The 24,481-nt window shown below is 38.4% G+C and overlaps 1 protein-coding gene and 1 pseudogene across 1 annotated transcript in view; both read left to right on the forward strand.

Moving 5' to 3' along the window:
- The window catches only part of smchd1 (structural maintenance of chromosomes flexible hinge domain containing 1), a 168,502-nt gene that overhangs the window by 29,988 nt on the left and 114,033 nt on the right, over positions 1 to 24,481 (forward strand). Inside the window, exons 8-18 of the mRNA XM_080194305.1 lie at positions 2,484 to 2,650; positions 5,137 to 5,227; positions 7,577 to 7,787; positions 9,595 to 9,712; positions 10,209 to 10,392; positions 11,865 to 12,062; positions 16,268 to 16,381; positions 18,420 to 18,526; positions 18,615 to 18,697; positions 20,884 to 20,997; positions 23,713 to 23,790. Of these exons, the coding sequence (XP_080050431.1) occupies positions 2,484 to 2,650; positions 5,137 to 5,227; positions 7,577 to 7,787; positions 9,595 to 9,712; positions 10,209 to 10,392; positions 11,865 to 12,062; positions 16,268 to 16,381; positions 18,420 to 18,526; positions 18,615 to 18,697; positions 20,884 to 20,997; positions 23,713 to 23,790 (1,465 nt within the window). The remainder of the gene's footprint in view (positions 1 to 2,483; positions 2,651 to 5,136; positions 5,228 to 7,576; positions 7,788 to 9,594; positions 9,713 to 10,208; positions 10,393 to 11,864; positions 12,063 to 16,267; positions 16,382 to 18,419; positions 18,527 to 18,614; positions 18,698 to 20,883; positions 20,998 to 23,712; positions 23,791 to 24,481) is intronic.
- On the forward strand, positions 6,044 to 6,186 carry LOC145347109 (U2 spliceosomal RNA; annotated as a pseudogene).

Below are 24,481 nucleotides of genomic sequence, written 5' to 3' on the forward strand. Positions count from 1 at the left end.
TGAAAGAAGTTTGCTAATTGTTTAATTTAGAAAAAGGTGTTTTAAAATGACATTCAAGGTTCACTTTAAATTACATTGAAGCACGGGGTAATTGAGAATTCATAAGAACATAAGAAACAGGAGCAGGAGTAGCCCCTCGAGCCTGCCCCGCCATTCAATAAGATCATGCCTGATTTGATAATGGTTCAGTTCCACTTACCCGCTTGCTCCCCATAACTGTTAATTCCTTTATTGATTAGAAATCTATCTACCTGTGACTTAAACTCATTTAACAAGGTAGCCTCCACTGCTTCAATGGGCAGAGAATTTGCGATTCATGTACAAGGACCCCCAGGTCCCTCTGCACAGTAGCATGTTGTAATTTTTCACCATTTAAATAATAGTCCGTTTTATTAGTATTCCTTCCAAAGTGGATAACCTCACGCTTGCCAGCGTTATACTCCATCTGCCAGATCCTCGCCCACTCACTTAGCTTATCCAAGTATCTCTGCAAACTTTTCGCGTCCTCCACGCAATTCGCTTTCCCATTCTTCTTTGTGTCATCAGCAAACTTTGTTACCCTACACTCGGTCCCCTCCTCCAGATCATTTATGTATATGGTAAACAGTTGAGGCCCCAGCACCGATCCCTGCAGCAGTCCACTAGTCACCAACTGCCAACCGGAAAACCACCCATTTATTCCAACTCTGTTTCCTGTTAGATAGCCAATCCTCAATCCACGCTAACACTTTACCCCCAACTCCGTGTACCTTAATCTTTTGCAGCATCCTTTTGTGAGGCACCTTATCGAATGCCTTCTGGAAATCTAAAAACACCACATCCACTTGTTCCCCTCTGTCAACCACACTCGTTACATCTTCATAAAAACTCAGTAAATTTGTCAAACACGACTTTCCCTTCATAAATCCATGCTGCGTCTGATTGATTGGACCATTCTTTTCCAGGTGTCCTGCTATTTCTTCTTTAATGATAGATTCCAGCATTTTCCCAACTACGGACGTTAAGCTAACGGGCCTGTAGTTACCCGCCTTTTGTCTACCTCCTTTTTTAAACAGTGGCGTCACATTAGCTGTTTTCCAATCAGCTGGCACCTCCCCAGTGTCCAGCGAATTTTAATAAATTACAACTAACGCGTTTGCTATTACTTCTACCATTTCTTTTAGTACCCTGAGATGCATTCCATCCGGGCCTGCAGACTTGTCTACCTTTAGTTCCGTTAGCCTACCAAGCACTACCTCTTTAGTAATAGTAATCGTTTTAAGGTCCTCACCCCCTACAGTCCCACGACTGTCAATTTTCGATAAGCTATTTGTGTCCTCTACCGTGAAGACCGACGCAGAAATCTTGTTTAAGGCCTTGGCCATTTCCACGTTTCCCATTATTAAATCCCCCTTATCGTCTTCTAGGGATCCAATGTTTACTTGAGCCGCTCTTTTCCTTTTTATATATTTGTAAAAACTTCTGCTATCAGTTTTTCTATTTTGTGCTAGTTTAGTTTCATAATCTATCTTTCCTTTCTTTATTGCTTTTTTAGTTCTTTGTTTTTTAAAGCTTTCCCAATCTTCTAATGCCCCACTAGTTTTGGCCACTTTGTATGCATCAGTTTTTAATCTTCTTTATTTCCTTAGTTATCCACAGTTGGTTATCCCTTTTCTTATATTCCTTCTTTATCACCGGAATATATTTTTGCTGAGTACTGAGAAAAATCTCCTTAAAAATCCTCCACTGTTCCTCAGCTGTCCTACCAACTAGTCTGCGCTCCCAGTCTACATTAGCCAGTTCCGCCCTCATCCTATCGTATTCCCCTCTGCTCAAGCAGAGGACACTGGGTTGGGACCCTACTTTCTCACCCTCCATCTGTATTAGAAATTCAGCCATATTGTGATCACTCATTCCAAGAGGATCCCTCACAAGAAAATCTTTAATTTTACCTGTCTCATGACACAGGACCAGATCCAAGATAACTCACTCCGTCGTAGGTTCTGTAACATACTGTTCAAGGAAACTATCCTGACAGCATTCTAAGAGGGGGCGTATAGACCATGCCCACCAGTGACTTTCTCCCCTTACTATTCCTTATCTCCACCCACATCGATTCCACATTTTGCTCCTTAGAGCCTATATCGTCTCTCACTACCGCCTTGATGTTATCCTTAATTAACAGAGCCACTCTGCCTCTTTTTCCTTCCTGTCTGTTCTTCCAAAATGTCTGATACCCCTGGATATTCAGTTCCCAGTCCCAGTCACCCTGCAACCACGTTCTGTACATGGAGTCATAGAAATACACAGTGCAGAAATAGGCCCTGCGGACCACTTCGTCCATGGTCACCAAGTTTCCCAAACTGAACTAGACTCAAGTGTAGTATGTGTGCATTTGATAGTGGCACAAAGAAATTGAATGATTTTGAGATTTTAGTACTAAATTATTTGAAGTTCATTAGTGTGTAACAAATTTTATTCAATGTTATGCATTTTTTAAATAGCCAACTGATTCAATGCACATCACCAGTGAAGATGAACGATTCCTTCATAGTCTCATTATGGAGGAAAAGAACAAGAAAAACTTTACTGCAGTGATAATCACAGGAGTTCAGCAAGCTCATGTGCAGTACCTGAAAAGCTACTTTCATCTTTGGACTAGACAGTTGGCGTAAGTGACAAATGTTCAACCTAAAAGTATTTTTTTTTGTTATTCATTGTCAAAGTTTTAACTTGCTAACATTTCACTTCAAATGCAAGTATAAATACAGTTTCCCTTGCAGTGCAAGAACCCTCTTTCCACCCCACATTAACTGAGATCAAAATTTTCTTTTGAGTTTTTTTTCAGGACTATTTCGTTTTCACAGGCTTCTCAGAAAAAAAGATTTCCGTTGGATAAAATGTTCTCAGTGCAGGAATTTGCAAACTCTGTGCCTCCATTGAAAGATATTAAAGAAATAAGGGACTCGGTGCTAGGCAGGCAGTCAAGAATCCAATTATAATTAAACAGTTTTCCTTCAGCTGGCCCACTTTGTCATCTTCCTTGTGTAGCTTATACTAAAACAGACCAAGTTCTGGATATATTTCTGAATTGATTAATAAAAGAAAAGGGACTGCTGAAAATGTTTGTAAACAGGCACATAATAAACATTTAAAGAAAAATCTAAGGGATGCTGTCAAGACTGATTTTTCTCCTCTCTTCCCCCCCCCCCCCCCCCCCCCCCCCCCCCCACCCCCCAAAACAATTTTACTTCCTTTATCCTAAATCTGTCAGTTGCTCCCAAAATAATTTACTGGACGCAAATGAAAGAGGAAGAAAGCCAATAGAAAGGATTTGTTTTTTTTTCTTGTTTGGTTATTGTTGCTCCAGCAGTGGTTTGTAAATGTCAAAGCATTGTTCCAGCAGTGGTTTGTAAATGTCAAAGCCAGATCCAGCAAATATTTGAGAAAGAAAGATAAATATTTTTAAGAGTTATGAAGATACATGCATAAATAAAATGAACTGCAGTGGCCTGGACCTCAGCATCTCCCTTTGTGACTGGAACTTCCTCACTCACAGACTATGATCAGTAAGGATAGGCAACAACACCTTCTTCATGATCATCCTCAACACCGGTGCCCCACAAGGCTGTGTTCTCAGCCCTCTACTATAGTACTCCTACACTTAGGACCGTGTGACCAAATTCCCCTCCAACACAATTTTCACGTTTGCTGATGACAACCATAGTGGGTCAGAACTTAAACAATGACGGGACAGAATACAGGAATGAGGTAGAGGATCTGGTAAACTGCTACAACAACAATATCCTCTCCCTCAATGTCAACAAAATGAAGGAGCTTGTCATTGACTTCAGGAAGCATAAAGGAGAACATGCCCCTGTCTACGTTAATGGGGACGAAATAGAAAGGGTCAAGAGCTTCAGGTTTTTAGGTGTCCAGATCATCATCAACCTGTCCTAGCCCCCCGCCTCATGCTGATACTATAGTCAAGAAAGTCCACCAACGCCTCTACTTTCTCAGAACACTAAGGAAATTTGGTATGTCAGCTATGACTCTCACCAACTTTTACAGATACACTATAGAAAGCATTCTTTCTGGTTGTATCACAGCTTGGAATGACTCCTGCTCTTTCCAAGACTGCAAGGAAATACATAAGGCCGTGAATATAGCCCAGTACATCACACAAACCAGTCTCCCATCTATTGACTCTGTCTACGTTTCTCGCTGTCTCAGCAAACAGCTAGCATAATTAAGGACCACCCCCCATGCACTCTCGACATTCTTTCTTCCACCTTCTTCTGGAAAAAGATACTACAAAAGTCTGAGGTCACATACGAACCGACTCGAGAACAACTTCTTCCCTGTTTCTGTTAGATTTTTGAATAGACTTACCTTGCATTAAGTTGATCTTTCTCTACACCCTAACTATGACTGTAACACTACATTCTTCACTCTCATTTCCTCCTCTATGAACGGTATGTTTTGTCTGTATAGTGCGCAAGAAACAATACTTTTCGTTGTATGTTAATACATTTGACGAATCAAAGAAGTGAGCAGTATTACCCATTGCTCATAGCTTTCTTCCTCCCTCTCTCCTCTTCTCTCTCTCTCTCTCTCCCCCTTTCTCTTGAGAGATCACATCCTCCTCATTACCCCTCTCTTTCCTCAGTGTCTCTGTGTATCATGCCCTAGCACTGCCATTTTTCCTAGCTAAATATGTTTGTTTTATTGTCATGCTTGGGCAAATGTTTTAAGACTTCAGGAACCTGTCTACAGGCCATCCTGAAATGATGGCCAGCTAAATTTCTTTTTGAACAATCCCTAGAAGCTGAAATGGGATTTTAAAATATATATATTTGCTGAAGTTTTGTATTGCTACTATCCTTGCATACATCAAACATTGTCCACTACCATGCTTGTTTATAGATTAAAATTTAATTTTCGTGAAAAAATTTATCAAGTTTATTACCTTGCCTAATAGCCAAGAGTCAGAATGTGAGAGTAGACTTATTAATGGCATGATGGTTGGCAGATTCTTTTCACGTGGGTTATGTACTAATAATTAGTACGTAACTAATGGCTTAATTCTGAAGCTATTATGGTACTACTATCAGTTTCAACTTTGTAAAGAATGTTAATTTTTTGCTTTCCTTTTAGCCACATTTACCACTACTACATTCATGGGCCTAAAGGAAATGATATGACAGCCACTAAAGAAGTAGGACCTTTTAATAACATTGATATTGAGGTAAATTTATTATATTCATTGATAAGGGATCTCTTTGAATGCTTAAGTATAACCAAAATCCTGTGGATATTAGAAATCTGAAATAAAATCAATTGTAAATATTCAGGTCTAGTAGTATCTTTGGAAAGAGTGAGTTAGTGTTTTGAATCACAGAATTGTAACAGTGCAGAAGAAAGCCATTTGGCCTGTCCTGCCTGCACCAGCTCAGTATTATGACTTGGTGCAATTCTCCTGCCTTTTTCCCATAACCCTGCATGATGTTACTTTTTGAATAATCATCTAATGCTCCTTTGAATGTCTCGGTTGGACATGTCATGTGCTCCTATGGAGGGATTTGAACCCATGTTACCATAAAATCTACCTGTACCACAGGACTGCAAAACTGATGAATTGCCATGACACCCCAATTTTCCACTCCCTGTTGAACCAAATGTGATGGGTTTTATGCCATTGATAGGGTGGAGGGGAAGGAGAACAAAATGAAAATTCTGGTATAGTGTAGAGGACTCTGTTCCTTATTCATTTGAGAGAAAATCATCTGGAGTCGTTTCACTGAAAAGCTTATTAAACTTTAGGTTTTGCAGTTGAAATGAAGAGTGCATTCAAAACTTCTCATTCATTCAAAATTATCTGTAGGGCAAATTTTTGGAAGTGAACACTTTGAATTCAAAAATGCTTAAGCCATCTGAGTTATTTAATTGTTACTTTGTTGCAAATGTACATGTTAGGTCCTTTATTTTGCTATTTTTCTTACTAAATTTTGGTTGTGACGACTACAGTGAGTGAGACATTGAACCTTGAATGTGAACGACACAAATTAATTCTCGGCCTTTTGGCTAAGATCAAATGTAGTATCGACATGCTGTGCTTGGTTGAAGTTATTAGGTTACATTTTAGCTTCATTTGAAGCAATTTTTAAAAGCGGCATCTTAGCCTTTTGGCTAAAATGCAAATGAGATCAAGCCTCGGAGGAGGAACTATGCATACTCCAATCAGCTTGGATCATGTAGATCAAGCCCAAGACAGGAGATGGGAACCCTCTCTTGTCAGCTTGGATCAGAAATGTCTCAACTTGTTGAGACTCTGAATTGGACTTGATTTGATTGAATTGGAACAAAAACAATAAATGCCGGTGCAGCCAGTGGTACCCACATTCCATGAAGGAATAAATAAAAGAAACAGCAAATGAACTTAAATACTGCTGAAACAGAGATTGTAGCATAAATTGTTGCTCCCTTTGAAATTTGGCAAGATATGAATCTTTGACAGCCTCTCTTTTTTCAGCAAATCATAAAATGGTAACAGCCCAAAAGGAGGTCATCGACCCCTTTTGAATGCTCTTTGCAAGACCAGTTCAGCATGTCCATTCCTCTGCCGTTAACCTATATCTGGGGAGCTTCACTGCGTACACTCCTCCAGTCTGAGAAACAACAGTCACCACTGTTTTGTTTCTTGTCACTCGGCCAACTTTGGATCTATGCTGCCACTTTCCCCTTTATTTGATGAGCTCCCATTTTGTGTTGCCGAGCCTTTATGTGGCACTTTATCAAATACCTTTAGGAAGTCCATAAACATCACATTACCCTCATCCAACTAACTCTGTTATATCAATAAAAACTCAGGCAAGCTACTTCACAATTTACCCTTATCAAATGCATGCTGACTTTCCAAATTAATGCACACTTGTTCAAGTGACTTAATTGTCTCGGAGTATCGTCTCTAAAAGCTTGTAGTGCATGTAGCCCTTAATGTATTCTTACACCCTTTTATGAAGATTGTAAAAATTGCAGTTTTCCAGTGCTATAGCACCACCTCTGCATGTGAGGAGAATTGGAAAATTGTGTCAATATGTGTAAATTCCATCCTTAGTTCCCTTAACATCCTTGGATGATGTTGATGTCGTCCAGCTGACTTACCAATTTTAACTACACCTAACCTTTGTAATAACCTCTTCATCAATTTAACCCACAGAGTATTTTTCACTGACTTTGGCAGTATCTTTTTCCTAAGTAAAGACAAATGCGAAGTTCTCATTTAGTAATGCAGTCGTGTTTTCTGCCTTCATATGTAGATCTCCTTTTTGATCTTTGTTCCTCTTATTTCCCTTTTACATACATAGTGATTTTTGGATTTCCTTTTATGTTAGCTGCCTATTGCCTCGTGCTCACTGTTCTGTTTTTCACACTTCAACTCAGAAATTTGGATGTTCAACCATATTATCGTTACCATTTGTATTATTAACCTGGTATCTGGTTAAAATTTTCTCTTGTAAGCAGATCTGATAATGTGACTACCTTAATTGTGTTTTCCATTCTAACATGCTTTTTTAAATATCCTTGTTTATGTTAGATCTCAATGTTTGAGAAGGGAAAAGTCCCTAAGATTGTGAACCTAAGGGAAATAAAAGATGACATGCAAACTCTCTTCATCAACACTGCTGCAGACTGCTTTGAATTTAAAGCACATGTTGAAGGAGAAGGCGTTGTAGAAGGAGTGATACGTTATCATCCTTTCCTATATGATAAAGAAACCTATCCTGAAGATGTTAGCTGTCCATTCAGTAAGCAGATTTCTTGAACTGGTTGACTTGAACTGACTCAAATAGTGGGAGTAAGGAGGCTTTCTTAATTTCCTAACTGTGTTTAAGTAGAGTTCTTCAATTTGCAGATTTCAAGACGAAGAGTGCCATTTTATGTGTTGATCAGAATTTTGGGTTTTTTTTCCACCATTCTCCCACCACCAACCTAGTTAACTTTAGTCTTAACATGTATAGCATGAATATATAACACTGATTTGTTTTTTGAAGATTAAAAAGCTTGGTTTTACCATTACTGGTTCATCATTTTAATCATGCAAAGTAAACTATGCTGAGTGACAAACAATGGGTTGTCACTTATTTCAGAAATAGATACTTAAGTTGCCTGAGAATACAAGAAATCAGAGTAGCATTTGGCGCTTTTGAGCCTCTTCCATCATTTAGTAAAATCATGGTTCGACTCCACCTTACCTCACTCTCTCCATATCCCTGGAATACCTTATTAGACAAAAATCAGCTGTGCCTTAAATGCACTTAATGACTGATCATCTACACCTCTCTGGGAAATTCCAAAGATTCACAGCCCTTTCAGTGAAGAAATTTCACCTCAAACTTGGTTCTAAATTGTTGATCCCCTGTTCTCAAATTAACCCATCTTTTAAATTCACTACTCAGGGAAAACATATTCTCAGCAGCTTTCCTGCCAAGCTCTTTAGGAACTTTAAATGTATCAATCAGATTTTCTCTCTTTCTGAAGTCCAGTGCAAGTGGGCTCAGTCAACTCATCTCTGCTTATAAAACAACTCCTTATCTCAGGAGTCAGACTAGCAAACCTTTGTTGTACTCATAAGGCAAGGATATTGTACATCTGGTACGAAGACCAAAACTACTAGAGTATAACTGCATTAATACTACTTTATCCTCCAGCCCCTTTTTAAGAAAGGCTAATGTACCATTTGCATTCCGAATAACTTGCTATATCTTAATGATGACTGACTATAATCTGTGTCCAAGCAAACCCCGGTCGCTCTGAATACCAGCATTTCCTAGACTTGCACCATTGCTAAAATATTCTGTTTACCTAAATTCACATTTCCCTCTATTTTATTCCATCAACCATGTTCTTGTTTCTTGTTTAACCTGTATGCATCTCTTTGCAAATTCTTTACATTCCTACTAACGTATTTCTGCATCAGCACACTTGTATTCATTAAGCCTGATCCGTTCGTCTAAGTCCCTGATATAGATTATTAATAGCTGATGCCTAAGCACTGATCCCTACCAGTTGCAGTCTACCAACCTGAAAATTACCCACTTTACTTATTTATTTTCTGATCAGTAACCAATTAATTCTCTGCCATTATATTACCTCCTCCCATGAGCTTGTGCCTGGCAGGAAAATATGAATGCTGAAAATATGTATTTGAAATAGTTTGCAATTAAGATTGTGTAGTGATCTTAAAAGATTGGTCCATTGGTTGCTGCATTTTATGCCTCCTGTTCAGTTTTCTATTAGATCTTAATATTTGTGATCTAATGCATATGCTGGTCATGTTATATTGTACTATGGGTGGCATAAACAATGAAGTTGGAGACTTGTTTTGGTTTGTCTCAAAGTTGCAGATATGCTTATCCTGAGTGTTAAGCTTATTATAAAATCTTGGATTATGTTCATATTTAATTGCAATTGTATGTTAGATTTGCTTAACGCGTAAATAACGTGTGCAGTTATGTACTTAGAATACAAGTTGTAGCTTGGTAATGACACGAGAGGGAAGTAGTGCTGTATCTATTTTTTAAAATCTTTTGACTGTAACACCTCTATTTTTAGATACAGTCGACGATGATGAGGAAGACTGCTATTCTGTTGATAAAGGAGCTAGAGGAAAAAGATCAATATTTGAATGCTTTTGGAATGGAAGATTGATTCCCTACACCACAGTGGAAGAGTAAGAACAAGTGTACAATTTTAGTGTTTTTTTTTGTTTCTGAAATTCCTTTTATCTTTTCCTTTCCTTGGCCCTTAGATTATTTTGCTGGCTGTGATTCCAAAGACAATAAAACTTCTTCTGATTATTTGCTCATTATTTCCAAGTGAGAGTTAGAGACTATTTGAAGCAAGGTCATTGCAGTCAATTCCATCCTGTTTTGGGGCACACACCTAAATGCACATTTTTTTTGTCTTTTTTCACTATTTTTATATTGTTATTTATAATAGGATCTGTGTATGTCTTTCATTGCAAGATCTACATGCAGTTTTCTTTGCACACATTCCCCCCCTTACAAAACTGAAACTTCAAATCATAAATAAGAGTTTAAGTAATTAATTGCAATTTCAAAACTGCCTAATTGCAGCAATTGAATGGTGGAATAATAGAAAGTTTTATTGTATACTCTGGAACCCTGCATTACAGAAATATTCAACAATAACCCTTACTTTTCTAGTTTTGAGTTTTGTGCGCCTCCCAAGAAAAGAGGACTGGTGGCGCTGGAATGTTACAACAGGATCTCAGGAGTGCTTTTCACCAATGATAAATTTCAAGTCAGCACCAACAAGTTGACATTCATGGATTTGGAATTGAAGCTAAAGGATAAGAACACACTTTTCACACGAGTTGTGAATGGACAGGTAAGCAAAGCTAATTTGTGTTTAATAGCACTGTAGATGTTAACTTGATGTTTTGCAAGTTGGTTGAGTGTAATAGTTACTCTGCTTATTACCAGCAACCTCAGGAACGTGCTGTTTGATATGACCAGGCATTTTGCTTATCATATAATTGACCAACAATAATGCTCGAATTTCAGTGCCAGTGTAATGTTGGATATATAGGTTGTATGTTTCAGCAGTTGTCTGATTGAATTACACAACTTGTTCCTTTGGGTGCAGCCTATTTTGGTTTATTATAAAAAAAACATCAGTCTGTGTTTGCAAAACTGAAAGAAAATATCTGATGTTCGATGTGATTCTGAGATTGAGCAAAACTTGCTGAACAATCCTGAGTGTATTAGTGGATGCACAGTCAATTTAAGAAATTGATCAAGCTGATTACATGCTAAAATAGCAAAATACTGCAGAGGCTGAAATCTGAAATAAAAACTAAAAGATGGAAAAACTCAGCAGCCTTGGCAACGCCCATAGGGAGAGAAAACAGAGTTAACTTTACGAGTCCACATGATCCTCCTTCCGAACTAGAGGGGAAAATGTGTTTCTGTATAATAGAATGACCTTTCTCCTCCAACTTTACCATTTTTCTCTCCCACATGTTTTTTGTTCCTGGGCAAAAACTCTCTCCCATTCCAGGCCAACTGCCACTTAAGTTTTGCTGCATCTTTGTTGCCATCTCTCCCAGGTCTGACTAATCACTGTTCCAGCTGTCCCAAACCCTTTTTGTATCTAATCCTATTTTCCCCCCTCTTGAATACTGAAGAAGGGTCATGTGGACTCCACAGATTGTTTTCTCTCTCCCAAAGATGCTGCCAGACTGACAGTTTTCCCAGCGTTCTGTTTTTGTTGTTGAAGCTCTAGCATTCTCCTGAATCTTCTCTGCACTCTGAAGCCTTCACATCTTTCCTAAAGTGTGGTGTCCAGATTTGGATGCATTATTCTAGTTGAAGTCCTTACATCTAGTCCTTACATCTTTTCCGAGCACCCTATTCCAATACAATTTAGTGGTATTTTAAAAGTGTTATAAATATTTCTTGCTCTTGCAACCTAAATTTTGTCTCCTGTTCAACAATGGAGATGAGTATTTCTATTCAAGAATATTAGCTGTAGCAACATTTCTTCCAATTTCCCCTTTGCTTTTGTAGGAATAGTCGGAATAATTGTGAGTCAATGTCTCTTGTTTTGAGCTTGATCAAAGTTCGCTATTTACAGCTTCAAAAACGTTCATAAATTTGCACTCTTGCACTTTGCTTCATTGAATAAATCCATTTGACAAAAGATCCTCCTAATACCCTTCCAACCTTGGTGTTATTCAGGTGAATTTTTGTACCTTTACTAAAGCTCTAATTCTCTGCCTAATACTATAAGTAATTTCTAATTTACAGAAGTTGTTTGTACATTTTGAATAGTAGTTGTAACTTAAAATCATCTTTCAGGAGCAAAGAATGAAGATAGACAGAGAATTTGCTATGTGGCTTAAAGAATGCCACGAGAAATATGACAAGCAAATAAAGTTCAGCTTATATAAAGGCACAATCACAAGAAGTGATCTACCGTCTAAAAGAATGCAGAGTCCTTGGGCTGTATATGCAGCTATTGAGTGGGATGGCAAAACCTTCAAAACAGGACACTTGGTAAGTTTCTACACATTGAAAATTAATATTGGTGTTCAGAACTTCACAAGGCAACTTCCACTGCTCATTGTTAGTGAAGAATTGCTAATGCAATAAAGGAAAGAAATGCTGGAAATACTTTGCAGGTCAGGAAGTATCTGTGGAGAGCAAAACAGAATTATTTGGGTCAGTGATTTTTTTTTTGCTGCACGCATTCAAATCAGTGGCAGCACCTGTGAGGTCCTCCGTCTATGACTACAAGACTTCTTTAAAAATAAGAAAGCTTGCTCACAGGATGTCTTATGTTTATGACATCACAGAAACTTCAAAATACAGTGTAACTGTATCTATATATTTCTCTTATCCAGCTGTATACCTCAACCTCAGTGAGGAAAAATTTTAAATATTTCAAATATACAAGAAATCAGTTAATCTATCTTGAACAACATTCTTTGCCTTTCAACAAATTTTTTATATATTTATATTTAATATGAACTTGTAAATATATAGTTTTATTAAGCCAGTGAATTTGTTTTTGTTGGATATATTAGCATCTGGAACCTGCTAAACTTCAACTTTGTGCTGTCAGTTTTACTTTAACATTTTTTTAGACCAAGAACTATTCTTTAAATCAGCAATTTTTTTGCAACTGTAAGTTTCTGGTCTTTTCAGGTAAATCCTTTTACTAAAAAATCTAAATTCTTATTTCTTAATTTATCACAATGGGGTGCTCCATTGTGCCTGACCCAACAAGGTCAAAATCTTGTACTGGGCAGTACTGATCATGAATGTTTGAAATTTGAGTTAACCAACAACAGCCAGGGCAACTGCAATTGGCCTTTGCATATCTGGATCATGGAGAAAGTCCTGGCCCCTTTTCAATTCCTAATAGACCTGGAACAATCCATGGTAAAAGTAAATGCATTGTTGTCAACGAGTTAAAAGTGGATTGGGTTTGACTCTGTTGCACCATTCCTCATTCTCACCTGCTGTGATGAAATATACTATTGTCAATTAGCATTACAGCTTGCAATTTCAAATGGTCACTGTAAAGTACTGAGGGGAATCAAATGCTTTTGAAGGAATGGAGATTAACTGGAAAAACCTAAATTTAAGATTTTATTCATGTCATAGTTTGGTGTTTTCAAAACAGTAGCAGCACACAAAATTACAAAGTTTTGCATTGTCATGTTGAGTCATTTCTTGATTAACTTCAGCATACATCTTATTACAGAAACTTAGCCATGTGTAATTGTATTTATGATTCTGTAATTATACCATTTATTTTTCAAGGCACAGCATCGCATGGTTTTACTATTACAGTTGAAAAGGTAGTTTTAAATTGGTGACAAAACGTTTACTTAAATGCTGGTTATGTCGCATTGACTTGGACTTTTTAACTGTAGTGATGGTGAATTTGTCACCAGTGCTATTATTATGTTTCTTAAACTTTTGTATACCACACATTTACAGCACAATGTAGAAGTTGCTGTTTCAAGATCCTGTGCTCCTCCAGAGGGTGAGGCCCTCACAGGCTGCTGTCAACTAGAATTCACAGAATTAGAACATAGAACATTACAGCGCAGGACAGGCCCTTCGGCCCTCAATGTTGCGCCGACCAGTGGAACCAATCTAATGACCCTCTAGCCTAAACTATTCCAATGTTATCCATGTGCCTATCCACTGCCCATTTGAACACCCTTAAAGTTGGCGAGTCCACAACTGCTGCGGGCAGGGCATTCCACGCCCTTACTACCCTCTGAGTAAAGAACCTACCTCTGACATCCGCCCTATAACTACCACCCCTTAATTTAAAGCTATGTCCCCTCGTGTTAGCCGTCACCATCCGAGGAAAAAGGCTCTCACTGTCCACCCTATCCAATCCTTTGATCATCTTGTATGCCTCAATGAGGTCACCTCATAACCTTCTTCTCTCTAATGAAAATAACCTCAAGTCCCTCAGCCTTTCCTCATAAGACATTCCCACCATACCAGGCAACATCCTGGTAAACCTCCTCTGCACCCTTTCCAATGCCTCCACATCTTTCTTATAATGCGGCGACCAGAACTGTATGCAATACTCCAAGTGCGGCCGCACCAGAGTTTCGTACAGTTGAAACATGACCTCACGGCTCTGAAATTCAATCCCTCCACCGATAAAAGCTAACACACCGTACACCTTCTTAACGACCTTATCAACCTGGGTGCCAATGTCGTGGTTCCCCAAGACGACAACTTATTTAACCCAATTGAGACAGAGAGTCTGAGTTGTAATCCTCCAAGCAGTAGACTTTATTTTCCAGCACAAGGGAATAAAGCCGGGATGTCCGGAACATTCCACTGAACCATTCTGCTTACAGTCTTTTTATACACCTTACAGTCCCATATCTCAAGACTCTTATCTTTCTTTCAAAATTCAATCTTGTTTAGCCACTATTGTTTCTGGGTCGACCCTTTATCTATCTTGCTTGAGATTGGTCATTCATTGTTACCTCTCTTTGCTTTTTGAAACCATGGTGGTTAAACCTTTTCCCTTGTCTAGACCATTCTGCTTGCCTACCAATCATAGTTTAACTAGCTCAAGCCGAATAGTAAAGAAAAACATGCTGACTTTATTCTCTCTTTTGCTACTGTCACAGATCAAGTTGGACAACTGGGCAGTGTCCATTGTTCTCCCAAGTGGCTACTATTTACATTCACAAATGAGTGATTACTATACTATCTTCATTGGATCGCATGCATTGATTATATCAGTTATACTTAATTACATTAAGTCACACACATTGAGCTGATTAACTATACTAGTCTTATCCCATCACCCATCCTAAATCTACTTCAAGAAAAACATTCTAATACAAGTTTCAGCTACAATTCTTTTACAATAAGAGAAACATTCTAATACAAGTTTCGGCTACAGTTCTTTTACACACATTCTAATACAAGCTTTGGCTACAAATTCTTTTACACCAACTTTCAGGGAGCTATGCACATGTACCCCGAGATCTCTCTGCCTGTCAACACTACTAAGAGTCCTTCCATTAGCCCTATATTCTGTACTTCTGTTACTCTTACCAAAGTGAATCACCTCACACTTTTCCATATTAAACTCCATTTGCCACCTCTCGGCCCAGCTCTGCAGCTTACCTATGTCCCTCTGCAAACTGTAACATCCATCCTCACTGTCTACAACTCCTCCGACTTTGGTGTCATCAGCAAATTTACTAATCCATCCTTCTACACCCTTGTGTAGGTCATTTATAAAAGTGACAAACAGCAGTGGCCCCAAAACAGATCCTTGAGGTACACCACTTGTAACTGAACTCCAGGTTGAATATTTCCCATCAACCACCACCATCTGTCTTCTATCAGCTAGCCAATTCCTGATCCAAACTGCCAAATCACCCTCAATCCCATGCATCTGCATTTTCTGCAGTAGCCTTCCATGGGGAACCTTATCAAACGCTTTGCTAAAATCCATATACACCACGTCAACTGCCTTACCCTTATCCACCTCTTTGGTCACCTTTTCAAAAAACTCGATAAGGCTTGTGAGGCACGACCTACCCTTCACAAAATGTGTTGACTATCCCTAACCAATTTATTTCCCTCTAGATGATTATAAATCCTATCCCTTATTTCTAGGGAAATTTGCCTTTACTGCTTTTAGTCCTGCTGTTTTTTAAAAAAATGTGGAGTTGCACATTAATGAATCAGATGTGGGTTTTTAATATATTAAGTTCATGATTACTACTGAACAATCTCTCTGGCCATGAGGAATTAATTTTATACTTTTGGAAGATCACATTTCTCCATTTTTGATTTTTTTTAAAGTCGACATTTCTTCTACCATAATCTCATGTCCATACCCCAATCGTTTATTTTTGCTCTTCAATAAAAATAAGGGATAATCAGTGCATTTTACTTCCTGCTTTGCTATCTGAGACTATTTAAATGTGATTGGCGGCTGACCCTGTCTTATTGCTGCTGGATGTTTGAGGTCGTCTTTGACCTGATGTCAGATTTGTATTGACATTGTGAAAGAGGAAATCTGAGTGCAAAAATGCCGGGTCTTTCTGTATAGCTTTGCGGTTAGCAGTGAGCACTGTTGTTTTGCCATTGAGTGAAGTCCAGACCATTGTGTGCAGGTATGTGCAAAAAGTGTTTCAAATGTCTATTTCTCTTATGCAGACATTAAGACAAACTTTTAAAGGTGTCTTTCTTTCTAGGTTAAAACTATCAAAACATTGCCAATAATTTATGGAAGCATTGTTCGTTTTCTTCTTTACGGTGACCATGAAGGTGATGTGTATTCCACTGGAGGAGAAGTTCAGATAGCTGTGGTGAGTGATGCTGGAATTGATACCTTATTGACAAATTTTCGGTTAATCTTATCCACTTATTTTTGTATTTAAGCTTTTTTTATATCTTATTTAAGTCTTTATAGGATATCTCATGAAAATATTTAATGTTTAATGTTATCCCATATTTGTGTGATAATTAACAATTACTTAGAATAACTGAAATTAAAATTGTCCCGGTTATTTAGGCAAAGTCACAGTCTGTTGCACTAGCTATATTTGTTGTTAGAATATGGTAGCTCAAATACTGTGCCAAAGGAAACCTGATCTTCCCTCCAAACAGGACGTGCCTTGGTAGTGTAATTCTGTAAAATAAAAGAATTGAATCCTCACTTGATTTGTTTAAATACTCTAAATCAACACACAATACTGGAAAGAATCAATAGATCAGTTAGCATCTGTATAGCAAGAAACAGTTGACGTTTCAGGTGGATGAACTTTATCAGAACTATCAGACCTACTTAAGTCTTAGCAGCAAATTATTTTGTCGGAACAAAAGTTCCGCATTTACCTTTGAAAAATCATTTTTTCAAAAATAAAGGTGAATAGCCTTGTAACAAAACAAATATTTTCTGCATTGAGAGCATTGCTTTATTTTTAGATAAGTGAGGGTCTCTTTTGGCCAGGTTATAAGGGATCTCTGGGAAAATCAACTACACAAATTTGTGGACTGTTGCTGTAGTTTACATCAGTTTACAAGTGAAAACATGAAATCGTAACAGTGAAATCCTAATAAAGTTGGATGGGAGGAACCCAATCAATCACCACAGCCTTCAAACTCAGGCTTGATATGTACTTTGAACATTTTGAAGTGTGGAGTCAGATTATGTTCCATATCAAAAATGATTTGAAGCATTAAACATAGCCTGTTGTTGGAACCTTTGCCAAAGCTGTCAGTGTCATTTTTCTGCAGCTACCTATTTATAGACTCATCGTAATTTATTCAAAATTACTTAGTCACCAGGTATGAGGAAAGTTATGGATGTACTTCAGTCAATTCACGAACACAGTTTTGACTCCTCTTCAAGCAAGTCTACCAAACCAAGATTGTTCAAATTTATTAGGATTTCATCTTTTCAGTTTCATGTCTTTAGATATGCTAATAAATATATCAGTTTGCAACACTTTTTTTTTTCTGATGTTGAGATGCCGGTTTTGGATTGGAGCAGACAAGATGAGAGGCTACAAGACACCTGGTAATAGTCTAACAAGTTTATTTGAAATCACAAGCTTTCAGAGCACTACTCCTTTGTCACTTCACTTGACAAAGGAGCAGTGCTCCAAAAGCTTGTGATTTCAAACAAACCTGTCAAACTATAAGCTGGTGGCATGTGAACTCAACATTTTTCTGTGCAGCAATGGTCTACAGACTTTTCTGTATGGTTACTACCACCAGGGAACCCTTACACCTGGTTGTCACCAGTACATTATAGTGGTTGTCCAAAAGATAACCTCAGTGATCTAAAATGAAGTAATGTTCTCACTGCAGAAAACTTTTATTTACGCACACAAAATTCATACAACTGAAGTAACATAAGTCAGTTGTTGTACTATAGAATGTTAAGATATTGTGCGCTCAGCTCATGTATCCAGCAATAAATAATATAGAAATGTGATGATCTTGTTAAAGACTTCATGAGGTTCAGAGTTGATATTGAGGACTCCCAGGGCAACTCCTGACTGTGTATCACTGTACCACTACCGTTGCAGGATCTGTCTCATCAGATTCACAGGACATACCCAGCTGATGGTGGTATCAGGGACATTATCTGTAAATTATGATTCCATGACTAGTCTGTGAGACAGCTCTCCCTGCAATAAACTAATGGCTTTGTGTTGGCTGCCCAATTTTATTTTCCTTTGACGTCAAGTAAGATCATTTGTTAAACTGGTGGATACCCCACACCACTGCACTCAATTTCCTTTTAGCCAATTTTGTTAAAATTATCCAAGGTGATGAAAAATTAGTGATTATCAACAACACATTTCATTTTTTTTTCCCTTTTCTGTGGCTTCATAGGAACCCCAAGCTTTGTATGATGAGGTGAAGACCATTCCGATCTCAAAGTTGGACAGAACAGTACCTGTTACAATGATCAAGAAATACATAGAAGATGAAATGGCAAGGTACTATACAGTTGCATATTATAAAGTCTTATTCATCCCTTATTTACGAAAATGGTTTCTGTACTGAAATACTGTTTGTTTGAAACAGGCTCCCTGATCAACTATCTGTCACCTGGCCAGAAGGGGATGAACTTCATTCAAATGAATGCAGACAAGCAGGAATGCCCATAGGTGAGAAAAAAATGTTATTTTATTTATTTGTCTGCATTTATTGAGTATTGCTCATCAATATTCCATTCAGTAACCCTGCCATCTTTGGTCTACGGCAATGTTTGATTTTGGAGCTTTGTTACAAAAGCCATGCTGGATAATGTACCCTAGGCCTCTATCAGAGCTTGAAATTACTTTTTGGTAGGTGTCCATTTTCTGGCAGTTCACTGCAATTGTCAAAATCTATGAAAATATATATGCCCAGATTTCATATTGGCTGATTCATTCCTCCCATGTCACTGGATAAATTTCTAGATGCCAATTACATCAAGGGGTGTGGAAAGATGGCATTGAAGTAGAAGATCAGCCAAGACGTATTTGAATGGTGGTGGAGGCTTGAGGTGCTGAATAGCCTACCCCAGTTCCTTGTTCTTGATTTGGTCCTTTTATTTACCTGTATCCACACAGAAGGTCTTCGTGACTACAGAATGGTGGCTGCTTATATTTTTTGTGTGTAATTTTCAAGCCTGCTGTTTAATACCCACAACAGTGACCCTGAACCTAGTTATCCCTCCAGTGATTTCTGCATCATAGATGTTTTGTAAACTTTAGACTTTACAATGTAAATTGTGGTTTTAAAAAAAAGTTTTCTGCCAGCTGTATTTCGAAGAATTCCCTTTGCCTTTGCATAGACATATTTGATTGAGATGACGAGAAAGATCAATATGGTGTTATTCAAAGACTAAAATAACATATTGGGCAAGAGACAACTTTGAGGGACTAAAGATGGAACTAAAGGAGATAGGGAAGATAGTGCAGTAGTGGTAATTTTAGTGGCATTGTAATCCAGAGGCCCATGCCAATTCTCCTAGGACACTAATTCAAATCCCAGGAAGGCAGGTGGAGGAATTTAAACTGAATTAATATATTTGGAATTGAAAACTAGTTTGTCATGGTGACTATGAAACTGTCATTGATTGTAGTAAAGGCCCATCAGGTTCATGAATGTCTTTTATGGAAGGAAATCTGCCATTTTTACCTGGTCTGGACTATGTGACTTCAGACCCACAGCAATGTAGATGACTCTTAACTGCTCTCTGAAAAGACTAACAAGCCACTTTGTTCAAGAGAAATTGGCGTTGGGCAAAAAATATTTGCCTTGCTATCGACATCCAGACCTCATGAAAGAAACTTTAAAAAGTGGGGGGAAATATTGATGTATAAAAGTTAAAGAAGAAATCCTTACCATTCAGGAGAAATACATTTAATTTAAAAATTACAAATTATCCAAAAATGAGATGCCGTGGGTATGAAGTAAGGATAAATTTAATCTAAAGTAAGAGGCTTCCGTAAAATTCAGAAATGTTTATTAAGAGGATGGCAATAGAAATGATATGCTTAGGAAAGAGCCACAATTGGGGATAGAGAGATGATATTTGAAATGAAAATATTTCGAATTAGAAAGTATTTGTAGAGTTTTTTTTAGGGGCGTGAATAACAAAACCAGAATTAATGTGGAGATCCCACCATAAGATTGGCAAGATGAAATCTCAGGGTAAAATATTGATATGGAAGGGATTCTGAATGAATACTTGGTTTCAGTTTTCACTGGAGAAGCTAACCAAATCAGTGAAAATAATAGGAGCCAAGAAGAATATTACAACATTTGAGATGAAAAGAAAATGGAGAATGGAGCAATAGTCAGACTTCAGGACAAATTTGAGGGATCAAATTGCAGCCATAGATACTCAAGCTAGGGAAGAGATCAGAGAAGCTCCAGTATTCAAATATAAAAATCAGTAGAAAAATGAACCGTGTCAAAAGTAGCAAACTGCAAATGTAATCTCTATATTTAGGAGGGGGAAGCTATAACTAATCTAGGGAACTATAGATCAGTCACTTTAACATGAGTGTTAGGAAAGATACTAGGATTTTTTCCAAAAGATGATAAATATGAAAATATAACACATCAAAATATAACATTTAAAGAATATAATTTGGTGTCAGGTTTGTAAAAAGGCCATGTTTAGCCAATTTTAATAAATTCTTTGCCTTTGTCTACTTTGTCACATTTGAATGTATTGGATATAGTTTTAACATAGACTTTCAGAAGGTCTGTATAACGTTTTATTTGTGTGCTTCATTATGGAACTCCTCAAAGACAAACTGTACATTCCTTTCAAATGAGATATTGATCCTGTTTCCAGGTGCTTTGAGAATAGAAATCCTCAATAAAAAAGGCGAAGCAATGCAAAAGCTTCCGGGAACAAGTCATGGTGGATCAAAAAAACTTTTGGTTGAGCTGAAAGTTATCTGGCATTGTAAGTATGCATCAGGATACTTAGAGATCAAGTTTTTTTCAAATTTTGAAACTAGTTCTGGATTATATAATGATGCAGTAGTTAAGCTTGTTAGCTGAAGCACACTGAGAAAAACTTGCATTTATATACTGTCTTTCATGACTACTGGACATGTTTTTAAAATGTAGTTACCATTTATAATGTAGGAAATAAGGCAGCCAATTTGTGCACAGCAAGCTCCAACAAACAACAATGTGATAATGATCAGATAATCTGCCTTTCTGATGTTGATTGAGGGATAGTTATTGACAAAGACACTGGTGATAATACCCATGAGAATAGTGCCATGGGATCTTTCACATTTAGTTGAGCAGCCAGACAGGCCTCATTTTAACCTCTCATCCAAAAGATGGCAACTCTGAGAGCTGGGAGGCAGTGGGTGGTTGTCCTCAAGTGGGCTGCTTCTCTGATTTCACCCTGCTTTCTTTATTCCCAACTTCCAGATGATTGAGCTGGGTCTAATGTGTGAACCAATTGTGTTTTTCATGTGGCATGATGAACAAGCTCAGATTTAAAGAAGCCGATCTTTATTTCCTGAAACTTATCAAGAAATAATATATTTTTAGCATCAGAAATTACTTTTTACAAAAATGCTACGTGGGGTTACTTGAATAGATTTAGCAACTCAAAAATGGGCATCCATGAGGCACTGTGGGCCATTAGCAGTAACAAAATTATACTCAACCACGATCTGTACCTCATGGCCTGGCATATCTCCCACTCTACCATTACCATCAAGCCTGGGGATCAATCCTGGTTCAATGAAAATTGCACAAGGGCGTGCTAGGAGCAACACCAGGCACATCCAAAGATGTGATATCAACCTGGTGAAGTGGACTAGTTGCCAAGCAGCAATTAATAGATAGAGTTAAGCAATTCGTTAATGAATGGATCCAATCTAAGCTTTGCAGTCCTGCCACATCCAGCTGTGAATGATGGTGGACAATTAACCAACCCAGTGGAGGAGGAAGCTGCACAAATATCACCATCCTCAATGATGGAGGAACCCAACATTTCTGTGAAACAGACCAGGAAGAATTTGCTACAGTTTTCAGCCAGAAGTACCAAGTGGATGATCCATCTCGTTCTCCTGTGAAAGTCCCGAGCATCAAAGATGTCAGTCTTGCTACTTCAATTCACTCCACGTGATGTCAAGAGAAGGGTAAAGGCACTAGATACCGCAAAGGCTATAGACTCTGACAATATTCCAACAATAGTACTGAAGACTTGTGCTTTAGAACTTGTCACGCCCTAGTCAAGCTGTTCAGTATAGACACTGGCATTTACCCAGCAGTTTGGAATATTGCACAGATATATCCTATGTACAAGAAACAGTACAAACCTAACCCAGGCAATTACTGCCCCATCAGTCTACTCTCGAGCATCAGCAAAGTGATGGAAGGGGTTATAAACAGTGCAGTTAAGCAGCACTTGGATACTCAGTTTGGGTTCCGTCAGGGCCACTCAGCTTCTGACCTCATTACAGCTTTGGTTCAAATACAGACAAAAGAGCTGATTGCCAGAGGTAAGGTGAGAGTGACTGTCCTTGATACCACGGCAGCATTGGCCATGTGTGGCATCAAGGAGCCCTAACAAAACTGGAGTCAATGGGAATCAGGAGGGAGAGCTTTTTGCTGGTTGGAGTCATACCTGGCACAAGGAAGATGATTATGGTGATTGGGGGTCAATCTTTTCAGCTCCAGGTCGCCATTACAGGAGTTCCTCAGGGTAGTCTCGAGCTGCTTCATCGATTACTTTCCTTCCATCATAAGGTCAGCAGTGGGAACATGTGCAGATGACTGCACAGTGTTCAGCAACATTCGCGACTCCTCAGATAGCAAGGTAGTCCAAATGCAGCAAGTCCTGGACAATATTCAGGCCTGGCTGGCAAGTAACGTTCACACTACACAAATGCCAGGCACTGACTATCTCCAACTAAAGAGAATCTAACCATTGTCCCTTGACATTCAATGGCATTACTATAACAGAATTCCCCACTATCAACATCCTGGGTGTTACCATTGACCAAATACAGAACTAGTCATATAAATTCTGTGGCTGCAAGAGAAGGTCAAAGGCTACGAATCCTGCAGCAAGTAATTCACCACCTGATCCCCAAAGCCTTTCCATTATCTACAAGGCTCAAGTCAGGAGTGTAGGGGAATACTCTCCACTTTCCCTGACAAGTGCAGCTCCAACAACTCGAGGCTTGACACTATTCAGGAAAAGGTCATTTCATTGCTACCCCTTCCGCAAACATTCAGTTCCTCTACCAACGAACAGTGTCAGCCATGTGTACAATCGACAAGATAAACTGTAGAAACTCACCCAACGTTCCTTAGGCAACCCTTTCCAAACCCACAATCATTACCATCTCAAAAGACGAGCAGCTAATACCTAGGAAGTTCTGCTCCAAGTCACTCAGCATCCTGACTTGGCAATATGTTGCAGATAATTTACTGTTGCTGGGTCAAAAGCTTGGAATTCCATCCATAACAGAAACATCGGTGTACCTCGACCTTGGGGACTTCAGCAGTTCAAGAAGGCAGTGCATCACCACCTTCCTAGGCAAGTAGGCATGGGCAATAAATGCTGGCCTTGCCAGTAGCACCCGTGTCATGCAAAAATGACACGAAAATCCACAAAATGTAGTTATACTTCTGCTTTATGTTACAGCTCCTACTGGTGACAAAGAAATAGTTTCTCACATCAGTCAACATGGTGGCAAATGGCCCTATTGGTTTAAAAAAATGGGTGAGTTTTTCATAAAATATTCAGTAATAAGTTGTATGTCGCATTTCAAGATTTTTTTAGCTTTTTTCCAGTGGGTGTGGGATTAAAAATTTAATATTTTAAACAAAATGTCCACAACCAACTTTTCTTAAAAAGCACTGACAAAAAATTGTTAATGTGTTGAATTAGAATAGTCTTCCCAGTGATGGATCAAAATATTTATGACAAAAGCTAAACATTAGCTTGTTGGATTCTAGAAATCTGAAATGCAAAAAAAAAGTTAGAAATGTTCAGCAGGTCAAGTGACATCTGTTAAGTCCGAAACAGCATTTCAGGTCCTTGATCCTGTGTCAGATTTAGAAAAATAAACAAAACGACAGGTTTTATGAAGGTGTAGAGGCCGGGAAAGTGAGGTGGATAGTAGAGAATCAAAAAAAGGTGGCCAAATGTTTAGAAGCAGGGGTGATTAAATGATGAATGGGATGATGGTATCAGACACTGAGCTGGGATGAAGAAGAAATATAGATGGGTTTAAATCACTTTTGTCATTTAATTTCTCCTTCCTTCTACCTTATCACAGACCTTAGTTAACTTGACTGGGCAATAACAAATCAAGACATGTTGGCACAATGGTTCAGACTGCTGCCTCTCAGCATCAGGGACCCAGGTTCCATTTCAGCCATGGGCAATTGTCTGTGTGAACTTTGCATGT

This window comes from Carcharhinus amblyrhynchos, chromosome 8 (genome assembly GCF_965287045.1).
Source record: "Carcharhinus amblyrhynchos chromosome 8, sCarAmb.v2.hapA, whole genome shotgun sequence".
Lineage (NCBI taxonomy): Eukaryota > Metazoa > Chordata > Chondrichthyes > Carcharhiniformes > Carcharhinidae > Carcharhinus > Carcharhinus amblyrhynchos.